This window comes from Botrytis sinoallii (genome assembly GCF_014898435.1).
Source record: "Botrytis sinoallii strain Bc 23 chromosome Unknown BSIN_004, whole genome shotgun sequence".
In the NCBI taxonomy this organism is placed as follows: Eukaryota; Fungi; Ascomycota; class Leotiomycetes; order Helotiales; family Sclerotiniaceae; genus Botrytis; species Botrytis sinoallii.
The window spans coordinates 932,268-953,839 of record NW_024066031.1 but is presented as its reverse complement, the minus strand read 5'-3'; the positions used below and the strand labels follow the sequence as shown (position 1 = coordinate 953,839).

Sequence of the window (21,572 nt, the reverse complement as noted above, 5' to 3'; positions counted from 1 at the left end):
TTAAATTCTACGCCACATTGATACATATATGTATTACCTAGGTATACTCAAAATTCAAATCATCTTGAAGCCTGAATTGTGACAGGTGAAAAGAAAAGATGGAAAAAATCAAAGAGAGTAACCCATTTCTTTCTAGGGTGGCACACACTTGGAAACTCTTTTGCACTTAGCATCAGATCCGTGACTACGAGACTGACTACCTACTCACTCTGTACATGCATCACCTCCTACTACTCACTCTGTACATGCATCACCTCCTACTACTCTCACTCTGTACATGCATCACCTCCCACCACCCACCACCACCCACCTACCACACTTCACTCAGCTTTCCCATCTCTGGTGAAAAAAAAGAGCTAAAAGAGCCAAAAGAGCTAAAAGCGCTATTTCTTTCCGTAAAAGGCTGGGCTGGGGTCACACTCATTTCTTCCCCCCTCCCCCCGTTCACTTTCTCCCCAAACCAAACCAAATCAAATCATAATCCCCGTCATCCCCGTCATCCCAGTCAATCCAGTCTTTCCAGTCATTCGATTCCTTCCATAACTTCCCCAAGAAAAAGACGATTCCCTTTTCCCCACACCCTAAATTCTAGGTCGAACATCCATCTTCATTCATTGTCAGCAGTCTTTCAAAGACAAGACAAGACAAGACGAGACGTCCCGACCCATTCACACCCTCCTCCCGTCCTCTACCTCGTGCGCCCGCTGCCTCTCAATTCCTATCCTCCATCCGTCAACCACGTGCTGATTTATACTGGACAAGGGAATGCTTCTCACCTTTGCTTTTTGCAGGAGATTATTCATCGTCCAATGGGCATGCCAATTTCTATCCACGAAAACCCGGTGATCATTAACGATCTCGACTTGCTTCAATCCCTTCCTCACATCCTCCAACGTTCATTCATTCACCACGCCAACCGGTCGTCCAATTCTATTACACCATGATAATCGCCATGACCTGGCACAAGCCCGATAACGTCGCCGGCTCATCGGCGCCGGCTATCATGATAGGTTTATTCGTCGCGACAGGAGGTCTCTTGTTTGGTTATGATACGGGGTGAGTAACTGGCATGGAAAACAATTCAAGACTCGATGAAAGCTGATAGATGGGATTCAAGGACAATATCGGGAGTGATGGCAATGCGTGCCTTTCGCGAACAATTCTCAACTGGTTACGTTGATCCTTCCGACAATGAATTATCCATAACGCCGAGTCAATCCGCTCAAGTCGTGGCAATCTTGAGTGCCGGAACCTTCTTCGGAGCATTACTGGCTGCGCCGATGGGTGATCGAATTGGTCGACGGATATCTCTCATCATTTCGGTCGGTATATTTTGTATCGGGGTGGCACTTCAGACTGCCGCAATGCAGATTCCGATGCTTATAGCTGGAAGGTATGTTGCATTATCTCGGATATAGAATACAAAGAAGACTGACAACTCGATAGATTCTTTGCGGGCCTAGGCGTTGGAATTATCTCTGTTCTCGTTCCTTTGTATCAATCAGAGATGTCACCGAAATGGATTCGCGGAACTCTCGTATGCACATATCAACTCGCCATCACTTGTGGACTTCTTCTCGCCGCCGTCGTCAACATATTTACCCAAAGTATTGATGGGCCAAAAGCTTTTCGAATTCCTCTTGCAATACAATTCGTTTGGGCAGGCATTCTCTTCCTTGGCCTTGTTTTATTACCCGAAACACCTCGATATCTCATCAAACGTGGTCAACATCAGGCAGCTGCTTCATCTTTAAGTCGCCTTCGTCGCCTTGACATAACGCATCCTGCTTTGATCGAAGAATTGGCGGAAATTGAAGCGAACCATGAATATGAGTTGAGTTTAGGTTCTTCATCATATAAAGATATCTTCCTAGGTTCGCCGCATCTAGGTCGTCGACTTCTAACCGGTTGCGTTCTACAAATGCTTCAGCAGTTGACTGGATGCGTAAGTACATTCCTTTCAATGATTAATTAAATTACTAATATTCTGAATAGAACTTTATCTTCTACTAGTGAGTACTATTAACGTTACTCTTTGTAGTATCGCATGCTTTCTTTGAAGTATGCAGTGACTGACCAGCTATTCTAGTGGTACGACTTTCTTCAAGAATGTCGGAATTTCGTCACCTTACGTCATTCAACTTATTTCAAATATAGTCAATACTGTCTCAACGATTCCTGGAATGTTTCTAGTCGAATCATTAGGTCGTCGTCGTCTTCTTATGCTAGGTGCAGCAGGAATGGCAGTTTGTCATTTCTTGATTGCCTCGGTTGGAACCGCAGCACACGAAGAAGCGAGAGCAGTGAATTTAGTAATTATTGTATTCGTTTGTCTATTCATCTTCTTTTTTGCTTCATCTTGGGGACCTGTCGTTTGGGTCGTCACATCAGAGATCTTCCCACTGAAGGTTCGAGCCAAGTCCATGTCGATCTCCACCGCTTCGAATTGGCTTCTCAATTTCGCCATCGCTTACAGCGTTCCATATATGACCAGCAGCGGACCTGGTTATGCAAATCTTCAAGCAAAGATATTCTTTCTTTGGGCTTGCTTTTGTGTAATCGCGTTTGCATTCGTATGGGGAATGGTATACGAAACAAGCAAAATCAGTCTGGAGCAGATTGATGAGTTGTATGAACGAGTCGATCATGCTTGGAATAGTAACAACTTTGAACCTAGTTGGAGTTTTCAAGAAATGCGAGACGAAGGCGCCTCTGCAAGTGGAATTCAACTACAACTACAACTTGCTGATCAAGAAGAACCGAGAAGACGAACGGGTACAAGTGCAAGTGCAACAGGAAGTGAGGGTACTATGTCTGAGGAAGATAAAATCGTTGCGGGATTAGGAGATGTGGATTTGAGTTATTAATGAATTTTCGAGAGCTATTCAAGGCTTTGGGTATTTTAAGTACAGTATTATATTATGTTTTAAGCGACGGAGTTTATTGCTGTTGGAGTTTTACGGAATGGAATGGATGGATGGATGGTAGGATGGTTTGCCTATGGAATGCGTATGAATTGCGTATGGTGTAGGGTGGGAAATGAAATATGGTTGGCCTTTGGGGTTGGGTTGGGAATTGTGATTGGGGATCTTTCTGGACGAACGGGTCTACAGTATCCACCACAGGCGAAATTTGGGGAATGTTCAAGAATGGGGATGGGATGGGGTTTATACCAAATGCAATGCAAATGAGCATATATTGCCCAATAGCGATGTAGGGCGATATATATGATATATCGGATAAGAACTAGCTGGCTAACTGAACCGGATCAGATATTATCTGAAATGGATCGATATGGGTTGATCTAGCATGGGATGGGGGGTTCTTTGTGCGCGTTATGAAAACGATTTGATACTTGTGGTGTAGTATGAAATGATAATTCTTTTTATATCAAAAATCAAAATGATAGTATTTATTTGTTAGTGCTTGCTTATATGTGTGTCTAGGTACATATTGATTTGAATGAGAAATCAAAATGGATTAACTCTTATATTAGAGATGTTTTATTTAAGAGAATAAATAATTAATGATTAGTATCTAGATATACAAATCCCTTATTTATTTACATTTACGATCTCTCTTTGCTTTTCCGTCTCTTTCTACATCCACTTTTCCTCTTGCATTCTTCGATTAGTCCGCGTACAAATTCGACAGTGGTTTAAATAAATCCCGCGTCTTGCGAAGGGCTTTTGCAGGATCGCGAGGGGGTTGAGGTTCAGAGGTAGGGGTGGACTTGGGTTTGAGTTTGGGCTTCGAGCTAGAGGTGGAGCTATAAGTGCTTGATCGTGAGGGTGGAGGGGGAGGGGGAGGAGGCACGGAATGAGTACGAGGAGAATGGAGGTTGTGGTGGAGATTGTTGGGGGAGGGGGAGTGAGAGTGAGAGTGGGAATGTGAAAGGGTTCTTTTTAATTCACGTGTAGGTTTGGAGGTGGATCGCGCTTCGGAAGGACCGCATGATTGCGATCGGGAGCGGAGTTCAACATTTTCGGTTTCGTGGTTGCTTCTTCTCTGTGAGTACTGGGAGGAATGGAATCTTGGGGGATTCTGGTTTTGGTTCTGGTTCTGGTTCTGGTTCTTGCGGGGAGGGATTGCGATCTGGGGGGTTGAGAGGAAGAGGAAAAGGAAGAGGAGGAGGAAGAGGTGGATAATGCTAATTCTCTCAAACAATACTTGCGACGTTTTGAACGCGCGAGATCTTGTTTACTGCGCTCGAGATCTTGTCGGCCGCGCTCGTAGAGCTCGGAGATGTCGATGGAGTGGTTGTCGTCGTTGGGGGGGTTTGTTTTGCCACCTCGCTTTTTTGAAGGGGGGATGCTGGTGTTGATTGTGTGGAAGATTTGGGCGAGGAAAGTGGAGGGGGTGAATTGCTGGGGTGATGGGTGTTAATCGAGGGGAAGGGGCAGGCAAGAAAGAAAAGAGGGGGAAAGCCTACCGGACCACCCTTTTCCTTCGATCTCTCATACAAATCCTCATATTCCCGCAACAACACTCCATCTTCCAAGATGGTGATGTTTTTCTCCCACCATATGCATGGGATGGCGGGTTGGTTGATGTCGACTTCGTATTCTTCCCAGTGTTTTGAGAAGTGCGAACGATTGATGCTAGCGGCGAAGTGGGGACTTGGGGTAAGGGAACCTTTGGGGAGGGGGTGGAAATGTACTGGGGGAGGAGGAGGAGAAGAGTGCTGAGGAGGAGGGGAGAAAGTGAGACATTTGCCACGGGCGTAGAGAGTGTTGTCTTTGGTGGTGAGGGAGCCGTGGGTCCAGGAGAAGAGGATGGGGTCTTGGGGGGAGGAGGAGGAGGAGGAGGAGGAGGGATAGGGATTGGGGATTAGGTAGAGACCTGATTTGTTGGGGCCGGAGTGATGGGTTAGTTTTAGGAAGGTGCGGGTTTCGTTCCAGATCCAGGATTCTTGGGAGCTGCCGGGTTGGATTTGGGAGACTTGGAGGTGGATTTTGAAATTGGGATGGGAGGAAAGGGGTGTTTCGGGGGGATTTGGTGGGTTGGGGTTGGGGTTGGGGTTGCTTTTGCTTATGGATTTCTTGGTTTTGGGCGATTTGAGATTGAGACTCTCGAGCCAGAGGAGGAAGAGAGGTGGGAGAAATAACTATTGTTGATAAATGTATATGTTAGTAGGTGAGTGAGGAAACTTTGAGTGCATATCTTCCCAAAGGGATAGTTCAAGTCGAATAGTTTACATCAAAACATCACATCACATCAAACAACAACGCAAAACATACCTCATCCACCGGGATTTCCCCCCTCCTCACTCTCTCCCCAAATTCCTGCAACAATCTCCTCATCCCAATACTTTCGCTCACCACCCCCAAATTCCTTCACCAGCTTTGACACCTCGGCTTCCGCAGTATCCGAATCGGGACAGCGTTTCCAGATCTTCGGCGGCGCACCAAGTTCCCGGAGCTGGAAATCATAGACATCGCGTGAGGAGTATTTCGCGCGGGAGTGGCTGTGCGAGGACAGTCGTGATTGGAGGATCGCTTGCTCGTGGAATTCAATCGTGTGCCAGTGCGTGCGTGTTTGCAGGTAGATGGACCAGGGTTTGCGGATGGAGGGCTGAGAGAGGTTTTGATGGAGGGTTTGGGTGTAGTGGAGAGTGCAGGTGTGGATTTCGGGGGGCATAAATGCTGGGGATCTATATATGGGGAATGGAGGGTTTTGTGTATATCTGTGTGTGTGTGTGATGGAAAGAGAAAATGGGAGAGTTGGGATGAGGAGGATGATGATGAGGAGGATGATGAGGAGGATGATTTAATGGGGGTTTGTTTTTATATGGATTTGGATTCGTGGAAAGGTAAAGTAATAACCAACATTTCGAGAGGTCATATGTTTGGATGCTGGGACTCGAGACCAAACTCCAGAGGCGAGGCCGCGCTGATGGACTGGTAATCCTATCTTTGATGAAAGACGTTGAGGTCTACTTTTGGGGCTTTGGTTGAGAGGGCTGGGTTGGGGATTTTACTAGAGTTTGTTGTTGTTGTTGTTGTTGTGTGTATTTTGTTTAGTGATATTCGGATTTTATGAGAGTAGATGAGAATTGGGGGTTAATGGAATATTAAGAGTGTTAGGAGTGTTGAATTTATGGGGTATTCACAGGATGATGATGATTTGTATCTAAAGTAAATAAAATAGATAGAATATATAAAGAGAGAATAACCTTAAGACAGAGAGAGCATCTTCACTATAACTTTGCGTACCTATGTAAATAACTCTAAAGATCGAGTCTAGACCTTCCCCTTCGCTAAATCGCCATGCTGTACGATAATCTATAATTTGGATAGACAGGTAGAGAATGAGAATGAGAAAACTAGTCACGGAGATTTTAGGTTGGTGTTTCAATGTGCTTGTCTTGTTTATGGATCTGGGAAGAGTTGATTAGATATATCTCTGCTGGATACCTACTCGTCGGTTTTAGCTAGATATGATATATGGGGAAGAGTTTTCGAGTAAGGTTACTTGATAAGAGTGTCTAATATCTGGGCTGTAATCTAATGATATGAGGGATTGGAGGTTTAAAATTAATTGAAATAGTCGAATTATTTGAGATATTGAATTTAATTAAAAATTTTAATTATTTTCAATATTTTTTAATCACTTTTAGATATTCACAATCTAAAAGTATATAAAATTAATAGTAGAAGAGCTCTAGTATTAACTATATTACTAAGTATATGAAATAAAAGATTCTATATCGTGGGAGAAGACCTTTTATTCCAGTATATGACTAAGATATGACTAAGAGAGTCACGTGGTGACTAACTACTATATCTTCCCGAGGTCTAATAAAATCTTATATTGTTGAACTGTAGTTTGCTATTAGATACTCTAAAACGAATTATAGACGCCATATACTATTTCCTTTCCTTGAACTAGTAAATATCAATCAAATGTACCAATTACAACTAATCCCCAAAACGGAAATCTAATTCCAAAAGTCTTATAGTGCATCCGGCATTGCTCTCGATCAGTCGTGATATTTTCAATAAATCACTCTAAAGATAAGATTTCCCGGCCGTGCACTCCAATTAGCTCCGGGTATTTAGTTCCCATTCACGCAGGTATTAATACCCGTAACCACTCAAATCATCTCATCCCCAAGCGCCATCGATATCATTTTCTTACCATTTCCTAATTCTCCCTAGTTCTTACTCTCCACCCCCCAAAAGCTTCATCCCCGCACTTTCATTGGTTCTACCCTCAATACCGAACTCAACCTTTCACATCGACATGCAGGCTCAGCGCTTAAATCAGCTCTTGGTGATGATTTCTCATTGGAAGGGTGGATTCTTTTCACCCCTCCTTCACACCTCCCTTGTACACCATCCATCTAAAATGTGCCTTTCCGTTATATTAATAAATCATGGATGGCCAGCCGTTCGTAAGCTCGTTAATGAAGATTTCTATCTATCCTCTTGGAACTTGAAGAGACGACGTTCTGATCTCTCGATATTTCGATGTCTGTTCGATATCGACGGTGTATAATATAAATTACATTATTTGATCGCTGGCGATTGACTCATATCTCATTACGCAAACATTGAACGAAAGATCTCTATCTCTCCAGCTTATTCTCGCCTTACGATCATCGCACGACTTATCCCCCGATTCATCCGCGATATTCTTCAATACATTCATCATGGTTTTCGGATGTCTTTCTTCACCTATCATGAAGCGAAAATGGAAGTTTCCCAAGGTTATCATCTGGCTTAATGTAATCGAACTGGCGGGAACCGTCGCTGCACTCATCATGTTTGGTATCGCAGATCCAGATTTGTATCGAACGAAAATGTGGCAGATTGGTTATGATAATGGATTTAATAGTAGTCCGGATGAGGTTTTATATGCTTATGCGAATTATCGTCCATTGCCAAAGATTGCTTTTGTTTGGAGCCAGACGTGAGTTTTATTTCTTTGGTTGGAGGATGTATTAAGATGACAGGAGTATCTTGAGGAGAATCTAAACTGATATCGGAATTTTTAAATACAGATTGCAAAATTTCAATATTGGAATCTCGGTTCTTTCGATGTTCATCCAACTTTGCAAAGTTGTCATGTTCATTATGCATATCTGGTATCCTCTTCTCTCGACTATTATAAATGGACTTCTCACAGTCTGTTGGATTGTCAGTATATACGGACAAGCCGGACCAGATCATACGGATCCAGAACATCCAAGTAATGTGGCTTGGTATATTGCGAAGAGTTGTTCATATGCTGCACCTAGTGGAAATGAACATTATTGTCAAATGGCAAAGGGAAGTTTTGCTGTTACGGTATTCATGATGTATGTCATTAGTTTTCGAATTGTATTATCTATGAATCCAAAACTTACAAATTAACAGGGTTGTTTTTCTCGCAAACACAATTCTCGGTATTCACTCTCTAATTCCTTCACGCCTCGAACGTTCAGTCAATGCACTCGATCTCGAAGATAATATCGAAACGTCTACCAAAGTGGGCAAGAGAGTAAAGACAACAGATTCTCCGGATTCAGAGAGACAATGGGAAATGCAGAATTTGCAACAAAGTATGGATCCTTCCAAACAACCTTTTACACCAAGAACTTTGGCTTTCAAATCTTTGGATAGACAATTACCTTTGAGGGCTACTTCGGCACCGAGATTTGCGTAAATATTGTTGTGGATTTTGGGTTGGGAGTTGGTGATTTGATTTTATTGGGATGGGGTGATTTTTTATGATTGTCTAATCGATAGGCAATCATGTGAGAGGGCAAACAAGACCACAATTTCGGGACGAATTTGTTTCATGATTTGGGATGGCCAGAAAATGGACCAGCGAGAAGGAAACATGGACAAGAATGGGTACGGAAGCGGCCGTCGATTGAGATACCAAGGGAATGAGAAGGAATTTGTATAATGTGTTTTAATGTTCACGAGATACTGAGATACTGGGTTCTTGTTTTTTCTTCTATGTTTATACCATTTGGGTACCTAGTTTGATAGGTAGTATCCTACCATGTTCAGGTTATGAGATTTCTGATTCGATATTTAAAGGATCGTACTGTGGTGGTTTTGAGGGATGTGAATTGTAATTGCGAATTGAATCGTGAAAGTTTGAGGATGATGGAAACTGTGATGGTTATGGTGTAAGAACATAAGGACATGTTGAGGTATTATTCCAATAACCTTAGGTAAGTACCTCTATGTGAGATATGTCAATTACATAATCTGACCAATAGATTCGGTGCGTGTGAAATATTTCAGACTAAGAGTTGTGGCGGACCAATACGATTGATGGATCTGAAATATTTCAGTCTAGTGATCGTGGCCGACCAATACAATTGATGAATCTGAAATATTTCAGACTAAGGAATGTGGCGGACCAATGTAATTGATGGATCTGAAATATTTCGAAATATTTGGGAGCTAAGGTTTAGCGAGCCAATTGGTACGATGGATCTGAAATATTTCAGACTAGTGATCATGGCCGACCAATACAATCGATGGATCTGAAATATTCTGGCATATTTCGATTATGTAAGCTTGACAAGCCAATTGGAGGAGTGGATTTGAAATATTTCGACCCACTACGTACAATGATCACCCATTGCTCAGGTAGGTACTTTGATTGTGTTTCGAGGTAATGTGTAATGTGTAATGTGTTATGCTGGATAGGTAGGTAGGTGATAGGTAGGTAGGTAGGTAGGTGGGTATGAATATTGAGGAGGGGGAGGATTGTTTTGTGGGGAGTACGGAGTTATGGGAGTGTGAGGAGGGAATATGAGGAGGAATATGAGGAAGTGTAAGAAGAGAAAAGAGTAAAGGGTAAAGAGAATAAAGAGGTAAGCAATTGAAATGAAGATGGAGAGAAAAGGAAGATGAATTAGAGAGAGGTTGGGAAGGGATGATGAAGATAAAGTGGTGGTGAAATGTAAGGAAAGAAGAAGAAAGGTAGGAGAATGAAGAATGGAGGAAAGAGGGTGGAATGGGTGATTATATTTCGAAAATTTATTGTGGTTGGTTGGTGTTTTGTGATGGGAATATGGTATGAGTTTTGAAATCGAGGTCTTGATGGATGGTAAGAGTTGTTTGGATGATGTTTTATGCTGGGAGATGAGGGAATATAGATTGATGGTGATGGTGATGGATAGCAGAGATGGGAATGGAAATGAAGATTTGTGAATGAGGTTAGGGTTGTTGATGAACATGGGTGTGAATTTGATTTGTGGGGATGATGAGGAGTTTGAGGAGTGAGATGGGAGATGGGAGATGATAAAAGGTGAAGAGGAGGAAGAATAGCGTAAGGTCGGAGTTGGAGTAGGCTGATGATTTGATATAGTGTGTCGGGGTTGGATAGATTGGGGAGAGAGACAGATATCAATGTGGGTGTATATGTATCTAGGTGTGTATTTCTGTTCGATGTGTTGCATGTCATGAGGGATGGAAGATTTGATGGTTAATAGGCAATCATTGTGGTTAGTACAAGGGTGTATCTGAAATTGTGAGGTTGGCTGAGATGATGCGTATGATGTATCCAGCTCGGGACGGAGTCTTAGTGGTAGAGAGGGCAGAGGGACAAGGTATGGGATTTTGTTTGCGAGGGGAATAGGGAGGTAGGAATGAGGAGATCTAGGGAATGGGAAGAAATCGGTGGGGTTTAGAAAAGAGCCGACAGGACAGCGGGAACTCAAGGGTTTAAGGAAAGTAGAGGAAAGAGGATGAGGTGAGAACGATGGAAGAGATGGATGGGGAAGTGAAAGTGGAAATAATGATATATTAAAAGAAGAGAGGGGGATGAGGGGGATGGATAAGCAGAATTGGATTCATGATGGAAATGAGAAATTTACTTGTGTGAGAATGAATACTTTGGGAGATGAAGAGGGGGCTTGGGTTAGAGATCATGATGATGAGGTTGACGATGTTTTTTCCATGGTCTTCTTGGAGGCTAGTACAATGTCTCTAGGTGATATAAGTTCCAAGGACGAAATGGATGTATCCGAGCCGAAATACAAGCGGGGGAGGAGGGGGAAGGGAGAAGAGAGAAGGGGAAGAGGAGAAGTCAGGTGAAAAAGAAAACTAGACGGATAAGTATAATCGCTAGTGCACAGAAATATAACCAGTGCTAAAGCAAGAGCGTAAGAATTCATGTGGTTCGTGTTCAATATGATGTCACTATTCAAGTAGAAAGGATGCAAGGAGACAAAAACCCCGATATGATCATCATCGTGGACTTACCCCACGCCGCGCTCTCAAATGTGTTGGATTGAAGGGTCTTGGAAGATAGCTATGTGATTTCTTTTCGAAGTTTATAGATGTTTCTTGCTGTACGGTTATAGCGCAGATGCTATGGAGTAGGAAGGTAGGTCGGTAGGTAGGTAAATCGTTGACATCTAAAGTTTATAATATATTGTATCATATTATATTATATTACATCACATTATATCACCAAGCAAGCAAGCAAGCACGAAAACATACAAACACACAAAACTCCATCTCCAATCATCTTGTAAGAAATCAATTTGATTCAATTCAATGCACCGCACCGCAACGCAACATATGCATCTAATCTATTGAGGCAAAGAAAAGAAACGAATCAGAAACAAATTTATCAGAAAAGAAGAAAGGAAGAATCCACCCCAAATCGCAGAATCAAAAAAGCAAAGAAGTAAACACTATCTAATCCCTCCCTCATTATCCAGAATCTCAAGAAGTACTGAAGAGAAATGGAATGAAATGAAATAGAAAGAGTAAACTAAACCAAACCAACGCCAATAAATTAATACCAGCAAGCGAGTAGGCAAGTTTAATCTCTTCTCTATATCTAGGTTTGTATTATGCCGGAATTTAGAAGTTCTTGTGAGTAATGGATGGAAAATAGAGAAGTGGAAAGAAGAGGAGGGAGGATAAATGATGATTACTTGGTGTCAGCATTTTTGCTCGCTCGCTTTCTTTCTTGCTCTCTTGCTCTCTCTGTTTCTATTACTGTTCCCTCCAGAAACTCCCATCAAATAACCCATCCCGTCCCATCAAACTCCCATCCATCGAATAACGCATCCCAGCCCATCAAACTCCCACCCAGCAAAGCATAAAGAAAACAAAAGAAAAGAAAAGAAAAGAAAAGAGGAAAATAAAACAACGCCAATAACTTAATACCAGCCAGTAAATTTCAACTCCTCTCTATACTCCATATTCTGAACTCCATCGATCCATGTGTATGTGTGCGTATGTATGTGACCATCCATTTTTCGAAAATAGAATAGAGTAAATTGAAATAGAATGAAATCAAATGAAATGAAATGAAAATAGGACCAAGGAAATAAATGAATAGACGAATTGATGTAGATCTTCTCTCCTCTCTTCTTCTGGATGATCGAGAATTTGTGCTGTGCTGTGCTGTGGTGTGGTGTAGATATCTAATTTGGAGTGAAATTTATTATGATGTACCGTATCGTATCGTATCGTATCGTATCGTATCGTATCGTATCGTATCGTATCGTATCGTATCGTATCGTATCGTATCGTATCGTATCGTATCGTATCGTATTGTGTCGTGATGCAGAAAAGCATATCCTTTTGTCCAGAGAAGAGAAGAGAAGAGAAGAGAAGAGAAGAGAAGAGAAGAGAAGAGAAGAGAAGAGAAGAGAAGAGAAGAGAAGAGAAGAGAAGAGAAGAGAAGAGGAGAGAAGAGAGATGCAGAGAAATGAAATGAAATGAATAAATGAACCAAAGGAAAAGTATCAGTGTGTAGATAACTTCAGCTAGCGAGAAAAGCTTGCTTTAGCTAGGTGGGTTGTGTAAGTTTCGTTGGTGATTCATGGTCCAGAAATGGGTTTGAAATCGATATCGATGTTGTTGGAGTTAGAGTCGAGATAGAGGAGGAGTTCATCGGGAGTGATATCGGAATGCTCTTCTTCTGTACTGTGGATCGAGAAGTCGTTTGTTCATTCTAGGAATTGAATGTTGGGAGCAAGGTGAAAGATCTACCTATGTATGCTTGCTGGGATGTAGGACATGTGGTTTGGTGTCGAAAATGCATCATCGATGGATGAAGAAATTGATGGGCTCAAAGCAGAGCAGACAAAGGAAGCAAAGCCATAAACCCAGCACCATCAACCTCATCAAGATGCAAAGCAATCTACCAATGACCCCTAAAGGTAGCCGGTACACCATGTCCATTAATACGATCTTCCCGGAAAGAATCCCATTCACTATGTTTTCTTCCACTCTCAATCCACAACTTATCCTGGACCGTCGCCGCACGAATTCCATACGCGCCTCTTCTTCCCAAAGCCTGAATGCTAATTGGTCTCTGCACCTCATCGATTTCATGAAAGATATCATGAGCCTCATCAAGCCTTCTCTTATCATGTAGTGTTCGAGCTAACCCTCTGATTCTGCTGCCTTGAGGTGTATCCCTGAAAATGCGGAGAAATTTGCCTATATCGTTGGTATTCCATTTTCCTGGATCTCCGGGAACGTTGGAGGTGGGCTCCCATACCCATTCTTTGATGATGTTGAACTTTTGTACTTTGTAGTGGTCGTCTTCCTGGTTTAGATATTGGTATAATTTGCAGGCTTGACAGACGGGTTCGTCGATGGGATCGAGCTTGTAGTATCGGATCATTTGGTAGGAGAACCAGACTCCGGGGAGGAGATGTCTACATTGACAACACGTGAAACCTTCTTCCATCCTAGAGAAAGAATGCTGTTAGTTTGATGATATATGAAGGATGGGGATGTCTGAAGAAAAGAGGTGATAACATACCATTTCACACCCTCGGTTTTATTCGCAATGCCTTTTCCTTTCAAAGCCGCGAAATATTTCTCAACCCTGCCACCAAAATCTGCATATGCAACATGGGCGATAATTTGATCGATCGTCGCGTCATCATCCATCAGGATCTTGAGAGTTTCCTCGACCAGCATACAAGGCGACTTATCCAACCATTGCCTGAACATCGTATGTTTAGAAACAAAATCAATACCCTGAGCACGTGTCTGGCGAAGAAGACCGTGAACTTCCTGCCAGATTGCAATTCGGATATCAGCAACGTGCATACCGGGATCATCCCAAGTAACACCATATGAATACTCTGCCCCTAATCTTCTCTCTCCTTTCCGATCACCTGCTTGATAGAAAGGATGAGGACCAAGATGGTATGCTGGATAGAAATCTAAATCGACTTGGTGTTCGCAACCGCGAAGACGATCTCGCGTGATGATGTTGAGGAGTTCAATCCCATCACCGAGATGAATCAATTCACAGTTGTAAACACCGAGGGTTTTGAGCTTGCGCATTTCGGGAACGAGTAAGGCGAGAATGTGGGTGGTGAGGAAGGGAACGTGATGTAATTGGATGTTTTGAAGAAATCCGCTGAAGTTATGCATAGCCATACCTGATGAGAGTATCTTAGTGATTTGATTTGAACAAGAGAGGGAGGAAAAGAACTTACACATCTTATTCAAGTTCTTAATTTGAGTAACATATTTGATGGGTTCCATATCCCTAGTAGGTGTGACCACAACAACTGAAGCTGCTCTACCGCCGGAGTCATTGCCCTCTATCGGTAAATCACAGCCTTCGAAACAACCTTCAGTCATATCCCAAATTCCCTGCACGTATCAGTCAGCCCTGTACGTAGTGCATTAACGATAAGATAAACCAAAACTCACAGTAACAGCCATCGCAACTTCCCATGATCTCTGACTGGTTCGACAAAGGGCAGAAGCATTGCTATGATTTTCCCAAATAAATTTGAGAAGAATGGTATTGATACCTTCTACTTGAAGTACTCTGATCAATGCACTTTGTTCTTGATTTTGTTTGGGATGTTTGAGCACTTTTCCTTGTAGTTGAAGCAAAATGGTCCCTAAAGTATGTAGTTAGAATAAAACTTGTCATAAACAGTGGAAGCAGTGGATAAATATCATACCAATGAAACCAACTTCTTTAATCTATCTTTTTCACCCGTGAAAGGCCAGTCAACCAAAGTGGGAAAAGGCTCTACTGGTTCTGGTCCATCGTCCCAGATATTTGCTGCAATAGCATCTTTCTCAGAAACTACCGCTGGTTGCACACCCCAATCACCCCAATCAAGGTTCGCAACATTATTAGGATTTTCCTGTTCGAGAGGAGTAGGAAATGCAAAATTAGTTGGTACTGTAACCCAAGGACTCTGGGTAGCCGGTGGACTTGTCACATTAGCAGAAACTGCAACATCTGGACCTGAAGGAGCCGCCCATGTGAGGATTGTAATTGCTCTCTTTTTGGTGCACCATGGAACTTCAACTGATTTGAGTGCAGGATTAATGGCATATGCAGGGAGCGTAGACCATTTTGCATTTTCGGGCACAGTAGACCATGCAGCTGGATCTAGATCAGAAGGAGCCTGGAATTTGGCAGTGCCAGGAAGAGGCGGATGTTCCCAAATGGATCCTTTGGCAGGTACAGAATTATTGGTGTAATATCTCAAAACGAATTTGTTTGAACAGAAACCTGTAACAAATGCAGTCCCAATGGGATTGTTAATTGCCTCTGCAGGGGGTTTCTTGGCAGTCTTTGCAGATTTACCACCAACTTGTGATTTTTGCTGATCCAGAGAAGGCCATATCCATGTATTTGCTTCATTAGAAACTTCAGGAATGAATTTCTTTGGAGCTTGCTTCCACATTGGACCTTTCTTCGAAGTAGGTGTTGCATATGTAGTCCATAATTGTTTACCACTATGTTGACCCTCATTCGCCTTGACTTTGGGTTTATTCTTGTTACCCATAATGAATGGTGTATCAAAGATCTAGTGAGAGTTAGAATAGAACTTTCCCAACTGAATGATGGTGGTGGTGGTGAAGAAGATAAAATCAGTGAGAGGGAGGTAGAAGGGAGGTATAGCACATGACGAATCTCGGGAAATGGCCAATGCGACGGAAAGAAAATAAGGGGCAGTGTTTTTGAAGCACAAACAAGCTTCATCAAGGACTTACAGATATTAAACTGTTCAACCTATGCAATGCAAAGAATTCTTGAATCGACCAGCAAGAAATACTTGAAATATCAAGCAAATGTAGTAAGACTAGTCGAAGTTATGAACATGAATGGTACCTGCTTTGTTTGGCACAGCCTGAAAAATGTATTAGCATCAAATCCAAACAGTGGAGAAAATCTCCTAAAAGGTGAAGTGCGGGGTAATGATGATAGAAATGGTTCGAGGATGGGAATCTCCAACAAGCTATAATATCAGGGGGTTTGAAAGAAGGTGCGACTTTCTGGATGGAGAGAGAAAGAGGATATATTTGGAGATGGGTTTGTGAGGGTGTATCTAAAGAACACTTACAGATATTTATGTACTTCGAAATCCTCTTTTAAGAAATAAAAGCGTCACTTGTGAAGAAGATACTTTAAGTTCTTTATGAATCAAAATGACAAGCCTTCTCCGAGCTCTGCCAGGGGAAAGAGGTCAAGGGAAGTAAGAGAGATGTCTCAAGATTGGAGGTAGAAGACGGTGCGCGTCTTGAAGCTATCAAGGAAAGGAGATAGTAAACGCAGGAATGCAAAGAATCAATACACAAGTAAACTTGTAAAGATCAAGAAGCTATCAAGTAAGACTTGATGAAAGTTAAGTGTTTGAGGTTCGGGTTTGGGTTCGAGATGGAAGGATGGAAGAAAGAAGAGGATGGATAGAAGACTCAGAAGAAAAAGATAAGGTTCCAGGTCAAGAAGAGTCAAATACCATGCTTCAAACCACCGGGGTCATTCGGATATGAAACCCGGGGTTGTCTATTTATGGAACGAGGGAGAGCGGGGTTGTAAGGCAGGATATCCACTGTGCGACGACGAGGTGGATATTTGCAGTGAATGTTGTTGACTGTGAATCATATTTGGAGGCTTAGTGAATGCTAAATCAGGCAGCGATGATTCTAATCATCCTACGTTGCAATTTGAAAGAAAAGTAAATAAGGTACAGAAATGTTTATCACATGTTTGTTCACTGACAGAGAACCAGGCAGATTTTGATGACTGCTCGTCAAATTGTTCATACCCATCAAAGAAATTCATTGCGTCTCACATGAACTCAGGGGGGGCACTTGAAGTACACAATCCAGTATACAATCCATGCAGTTCAAGATTTAGAGAACACATATTTACTACTGCTAGCTTGATTCGAGTCCTCAATCCAGAACAAAACATTCCATTCAACATCAAGACCCTTTACTATCCTTTCTGTTTTCTCCTGAATCTATGATCGAGAACAAGTATTTTAACGTCAGCCCTAGACATTGGTAAGACTCAAGAAGTAAATTCACTACATGTCCATAAGTAACCTTAACATTTTTCGTCCTCTGATTTCCGCCACTGCAAATTCCCCTAGAAACTCTCGACTCCCCAGAAAATTCAAGACCATGATTATTGTCTCAATACAAAAGGAATATGAACTCCAACATCCACCTTGAGATAGAAGAGTTAAATTTGATATCACCGTTAGGTTTATGAATGGTATGGAGCCCCCAATGAATACCAACTGCTTGATCAATGAAAAGGTTTGACTGCTTGCAGAAGTGAATTGGTGAAGCAAAAGTTTAGAGGCGAGTTGATAAAAATATATGCTTCATATACATGCTTCATCTAACAAACAAACAAACAAACCTCAAAGAACCACCCAAGACCAGTCAAGAGCATTAGATATCAAGAACATTGGATATCAAGAACATCCATGGATCAATACAGCAACTCTCTAATCACCACCAGCAACTTCAGTCCACCAGCAACTTCAGCCCACGAAGAACCCCATTCTAAACTGTCCAAAAACAAGAATATCAATTCCATCCATAGCAACCCCATAGCAAAGAACCCGATAAGAATTCTCACTTGTACAACTCTTTAACAATAAACAGAGAGATCTCATCGTGATTTATATCAAGCACATAAAATGAATTTCAGTTATGCAACTTTCAGAAATATCATGGAGTCTAGTCTTATCAACACCAGACGAGAGTTTTTGAAAACATTATGAAATGATATTGCTGACAACTACAATAGCAGCAGCAGTAATCAACATACAAATGATCTTGATAAAACACCTTACTTGAAAGAATTTCAAAACTGGATTTCAAAGCAATTACAATATAGATGGCAGCAATAGCAATAGCAATAGCAATAGCAATAGCAAAAACAATAGCAAAAACAAAAACAAATTGATCTCATCAGCATCAAAAAAAACCAAAAACACATAAACTCAAGCAAAAAAACCTCACCATCCCCAACCATCAAATCCTCCTCCTCCAATCAACCCCCCATTCCTATTCACAGTACATGAGCGGTGAGTAATCACCTGCCTAGCCAGCAACCTACCATTTCCCATCGCCATTTCCCATTCGTCGCGGATCACATCGCGCAAAAGCAAAAGCAAGCGACCAAAAGTGATGGAAGTGCGATGATGCAACACTGTGCAAGAATCTCTCGGCATTGCGTTTGTCCATGGATAACCCATCGCATTTCCCCCAACCCAGACCACATGTATGGTTGACAATCGACCTATCAAGAATTTTTGAAGAGCGCCAGGGGTGTTCACACCGCGTGTTGAAGATACCTACCCTACCGTACTTGGAATCAACTTCCCTGACACCACCTTGAGACGTTTTTGGTCATTCGCGAGTGCGAGGTTTGCAGCGTGGAGATCGAGAGGTTAGTTTGGTGTGCTTTGGGTGGGTTGGAAAGAGTAGGATGGAATGATGTTGATTCATATCTGAGTCATGTTACCCCTCGGTGTACATCTGTGGTGTTGTGATTGGATAAGGCCCCCGCCTAGAAGAATATCAAAATCGACCCCTCCTTAAGAAAAATTGGCAAGGCATTCCTAGATTGAAGGAGGAGATTCTTGGATCGTGTGGTGTGGATGTAGAAATTGGATTTTCCGATACCCCAGGTGAGAGATTGGAAAAGGTCGAGGCCAAGGTGAAAGGAAATGGGGCGGTGGGTGGAATAAGGTTGGTTGGTCGATGTGGGAGGAGATAAAACCTTATCGTCGTGTGACTGACTCTTTAGATGGAATGATGTGAGATTTCTGAGAGGAATAGGATGATTGTTGTGTTATTGTTAATTCTTCGAATGTATAGTACCCTGAGTAGTATTTGGAGGAAGTCAATTGAGTCTTTCTTTGAGGTATACTGGATGATTAGCTTTATGATATCTGCACGCATCAAGGTTGTCGTTAGAGTCAACGTAGTAGTAGCTTTCTCTTTCTGTTATTCTTTCAAAGGTAACAACAATAGATTGATCTCGAGATACAAACCTTCCTTTCACCTCTGTTCTATTTCTCCATACCTACCGACGAATTGTATTGTGTAGTCGGGACCTCCTCCATCAACAAAACAAAATAATAACAATTCGATTGATCCCTCGCCTCCGATGATCAGACGACATTTCCAAGATCTTATGTACCTAAGTATGTACCACACATGTGCACACCTGTCGGTAAATGAGATAGGACATCTTCGCAAACTCATGCTGATGCTCCACAGCAAAGTTCCACATGAACTTAGTCAATGATGTGGGCACCAACCAACACTATAATCTTACGGTAGCTCAATGAGTAGTGAAACCCTTCCGAAATGGTCTTGGACGGACCAATAGTTATATTTTAGTGGTATGTAGGGAAATTGGGGTTTGAGGGTTGTCAAAATTTACGAGTGCTAGGGACTGGAGACTGCAGTAGAAGAAAGTTTGGATGATGTCTGAGGGTTTATTTTGAGGGTTTATTTTGAGGGTTATTTTGAGGGTTATTTTGAGGGTTATTTTGAGGGTTATTTTGAGGGTTCATTTTGAGGGTTATTTTGAGGGTTATTTTGAGATCATTTTGAGGGATCATTCTGAGGATTTCCCTTCCAGAAGATAGAAGGAGAGAGACAACAGAGAGAAAGCAAGAGGAAGAGATCACTTGAGTTATTCCTGTAACTCAATCAAGATATGAAGCTGGGAAGGTTTTAATGCATTTGAGTTGCATGAAATCCTATGTCATACTTTCTACTCTACATCGTATATGATCATGATGTTACCTCCCGAGGTAGATGGATATACATTGCATCCTAGTAAACTCAATCATCAATTGTCCATATATAGATATGTATATACCTTTTTCAATGTTATCACGAATTACCAAGACGCCCGTAAAACCAAAAGAGGGACCAACATCAAATATCAAAGTCAGATATCAAAGTCACAAATCAAAAATAGTTCTGGAGATGGATAAACCGACACCTTTCAAAAATTTCACGCTTACTCGTTGTTCACATGGTCAGAACGCCCACGCCCACGCCCACGCCCTCGCCTTCCAAGCTCAGAGCACAAAAATAACAATGCTTCCTCCTATTTGTCGTGCTCCATTCTTTCCATTTCCCATCTTTCTTCTCATGGTCCCCTGGTACCGTTGGAGCGTTTGTCGTGCCATGACCCTCTCGTCCTCTCGAGGGTCTCTTCTCCCCCCTATTCATACGTGACTTTGTATATCGGAGAAGGCTGCATATTGCCACAATGGCTTATGGTACGCTGTTGCAGTAGGTATGTTGTCATGCGCATGAATGTATATATATCAAGAGTGTGTGTGACTTTTCCTAAAAAGGTAATATTCCTTGTATACGATACATTATGATCCGATGAGGTTGAACATCCATCATCAAAGTATCATTTTTGGAGTGGACGGTCAAATCAAATGTTCAAATGTTCATCCCTGGCCATGGTTAGGAGATAAGAAAAGCTTTGATGGTGAGAATTGGTCCGTGTTGAATATATTCAATGATTTTCAAGAATCAATCATCAATCATCATTCGAACCCCATTTTTAATTTGGGATATGGATGGTCAACATTTTTTTCTCCCTTTGAGATGGATGCGAAGGAAAGGATAGGTTGTGGGAAAAGGAGTGGCGGGTGCTTGTTTCTCACAGGAAGATGAGTGCGGCGATACGAGTCCATTCAAGTTGTCGAGAGATAGAGACGCCTCCCGCTCCTAGCATATCATTCATATCTCTCGCTCCATTCTACATTGTTCTGCATGTTGTGTTGCATGCTGATGATAGGAATAGATTGGATTGGAGGGCCACTAGAGCCACACATCCAACACAACATCGGCATTCACAATAAGACTAAAGCAAGATCGCCCTATGTATTGATCATGCGAGCATAAATCCCCTGTTGAAAAACCGTATGCGCCGATACGGCTTGCCTTAAAAGGGTAGAGGGTTGGAGATTCTTGATCGAGTGATGGGATGATATAAAAATGATTTGTTATGGCGTGTTTACGATAGAGAGTGATGTTTGATGTTTGATGTTTGATGTTTGATGTATGATGTATGATGTATGATGTTGAGATGTTGAGATGCTTACGAAATACAATATAAAAATTTGAAAGGTACAGAGTAGAGGTGATGAAACTGGAGAAGAAATGTTAAGACTTTGACAGGTTGTAAAGGTTTGGTGCAAAGGTTCGGTGCAACATGGAAGGAAATGAATGGTCTTCCTGGTGAGAATACTCACTGGTGGTGGAGGATTTGGGGATATTATGTTGCCACTCTTTGGGTTGTCGATGAAACTCTTTATGCGCCGG

At 42.1% G+C, this 21,572-nt stretch overlaps 5 protein-coding genes across 5 annotated transcripts; 3 read left to right on the top strand and 2 right to left on the bottom strand.

The window, feature by feature from the left end:
- Positions 1-940: 940 nt before the first annotated feature.
- EAF02_002792 (uncharacterized protein) lies at positions 941-2,867 on the top strand (the record flags this gene model as incomplete). Its single annotated transcript, XM_038898840.1, has 5 exons — positions 941-1,056; positions 1,118-1,393; positions 1,447-1,945; positions 1,996-2,012; positions 2,090-2,867. The coding sequence occupies 5 exons, from the start codon at positions 941-943 to the stop codon at positions 2,865-2,867; spliced, it is 1,686 nt and encodes a 561-aa protein (XP_038761128.1).
- A 1,038-nt stretch (positions 2,868-3,905) lies between these two features.
- Positions 3,906-5,640, bottom strand: EAF02_002791 (uncharacterized protein; the record flags this gene model as incomplete). The annotated part of the gene is made up of 3 exons (XM_038898839.1): positions 3,906-4,367; positions 4,433-4,941; positions 5,250-5,640. The coding sequence occupies 3 exons, from the start codon at positions 5,638-5,640 to the stop codon at positions 3,906-3,908; spliced, it is 1,362 nt and encodes a 453-aa protein (XP_038761127.1).
- A 2,014-nt stretch (positions 5,641-7,654) lies between these two features.
- Positions 7,655-8,649, top strand: EAF02_002790 (uncharacterized protein; the record flags this gene model as incomplete). Its single annotated transcript, XM_038898838.1, has 3 exons — positions 7,655-7,914; positions 8,006-8,302; positions 8,361-8,649. The coding sequence occupies 3 exons, from the start codon at positions 7,655-7,657 to the stop codon at positions 8,647-8,649; spliced, it is 846 nt and encodes a 281-aa protein (XP_038761126.1).
- Positions 8,650-12,416: 3,767 nt separating this feature from the next.
- Positions 12,417-12,692, top strand: EAF02_002789 (uncharacterized protein; the record flags this gene model as incomplete). Its single annotated transcript, XM_038898837.1, has 1 exon — positions 12,417-12,692. One exon carries the CDS (start codon positions 12,417-12,419, stop codon positions 12,690-12,692), a length of 276 nt encoding a protein of 91 aa, XP_038761125.1.
- On the bottom strand, positions 12,674-15,751 carry EAF02_002788 (uncharacterized protein; the record flags this gene model as incomplete). The annotated part of the gene is made up of 5 exons (XM_038898836.1): positions 12,674-13,669; positions 13,744-14,374; positions 14,432-14,591; positions 14,652-14,848; positions 14,947-15,751. 5 exons carry the CDS (start codon positions 15,749-15,751, stop codon positions 13,114-13,116), a joined length of 2,349 nt encoding a protein of 782 aa, XP_038761124.1. The 3' UTR covers positions 12,674-13,113.
- Positions 15,752-21,572: the final 5,821 nt, after the last annotated feature.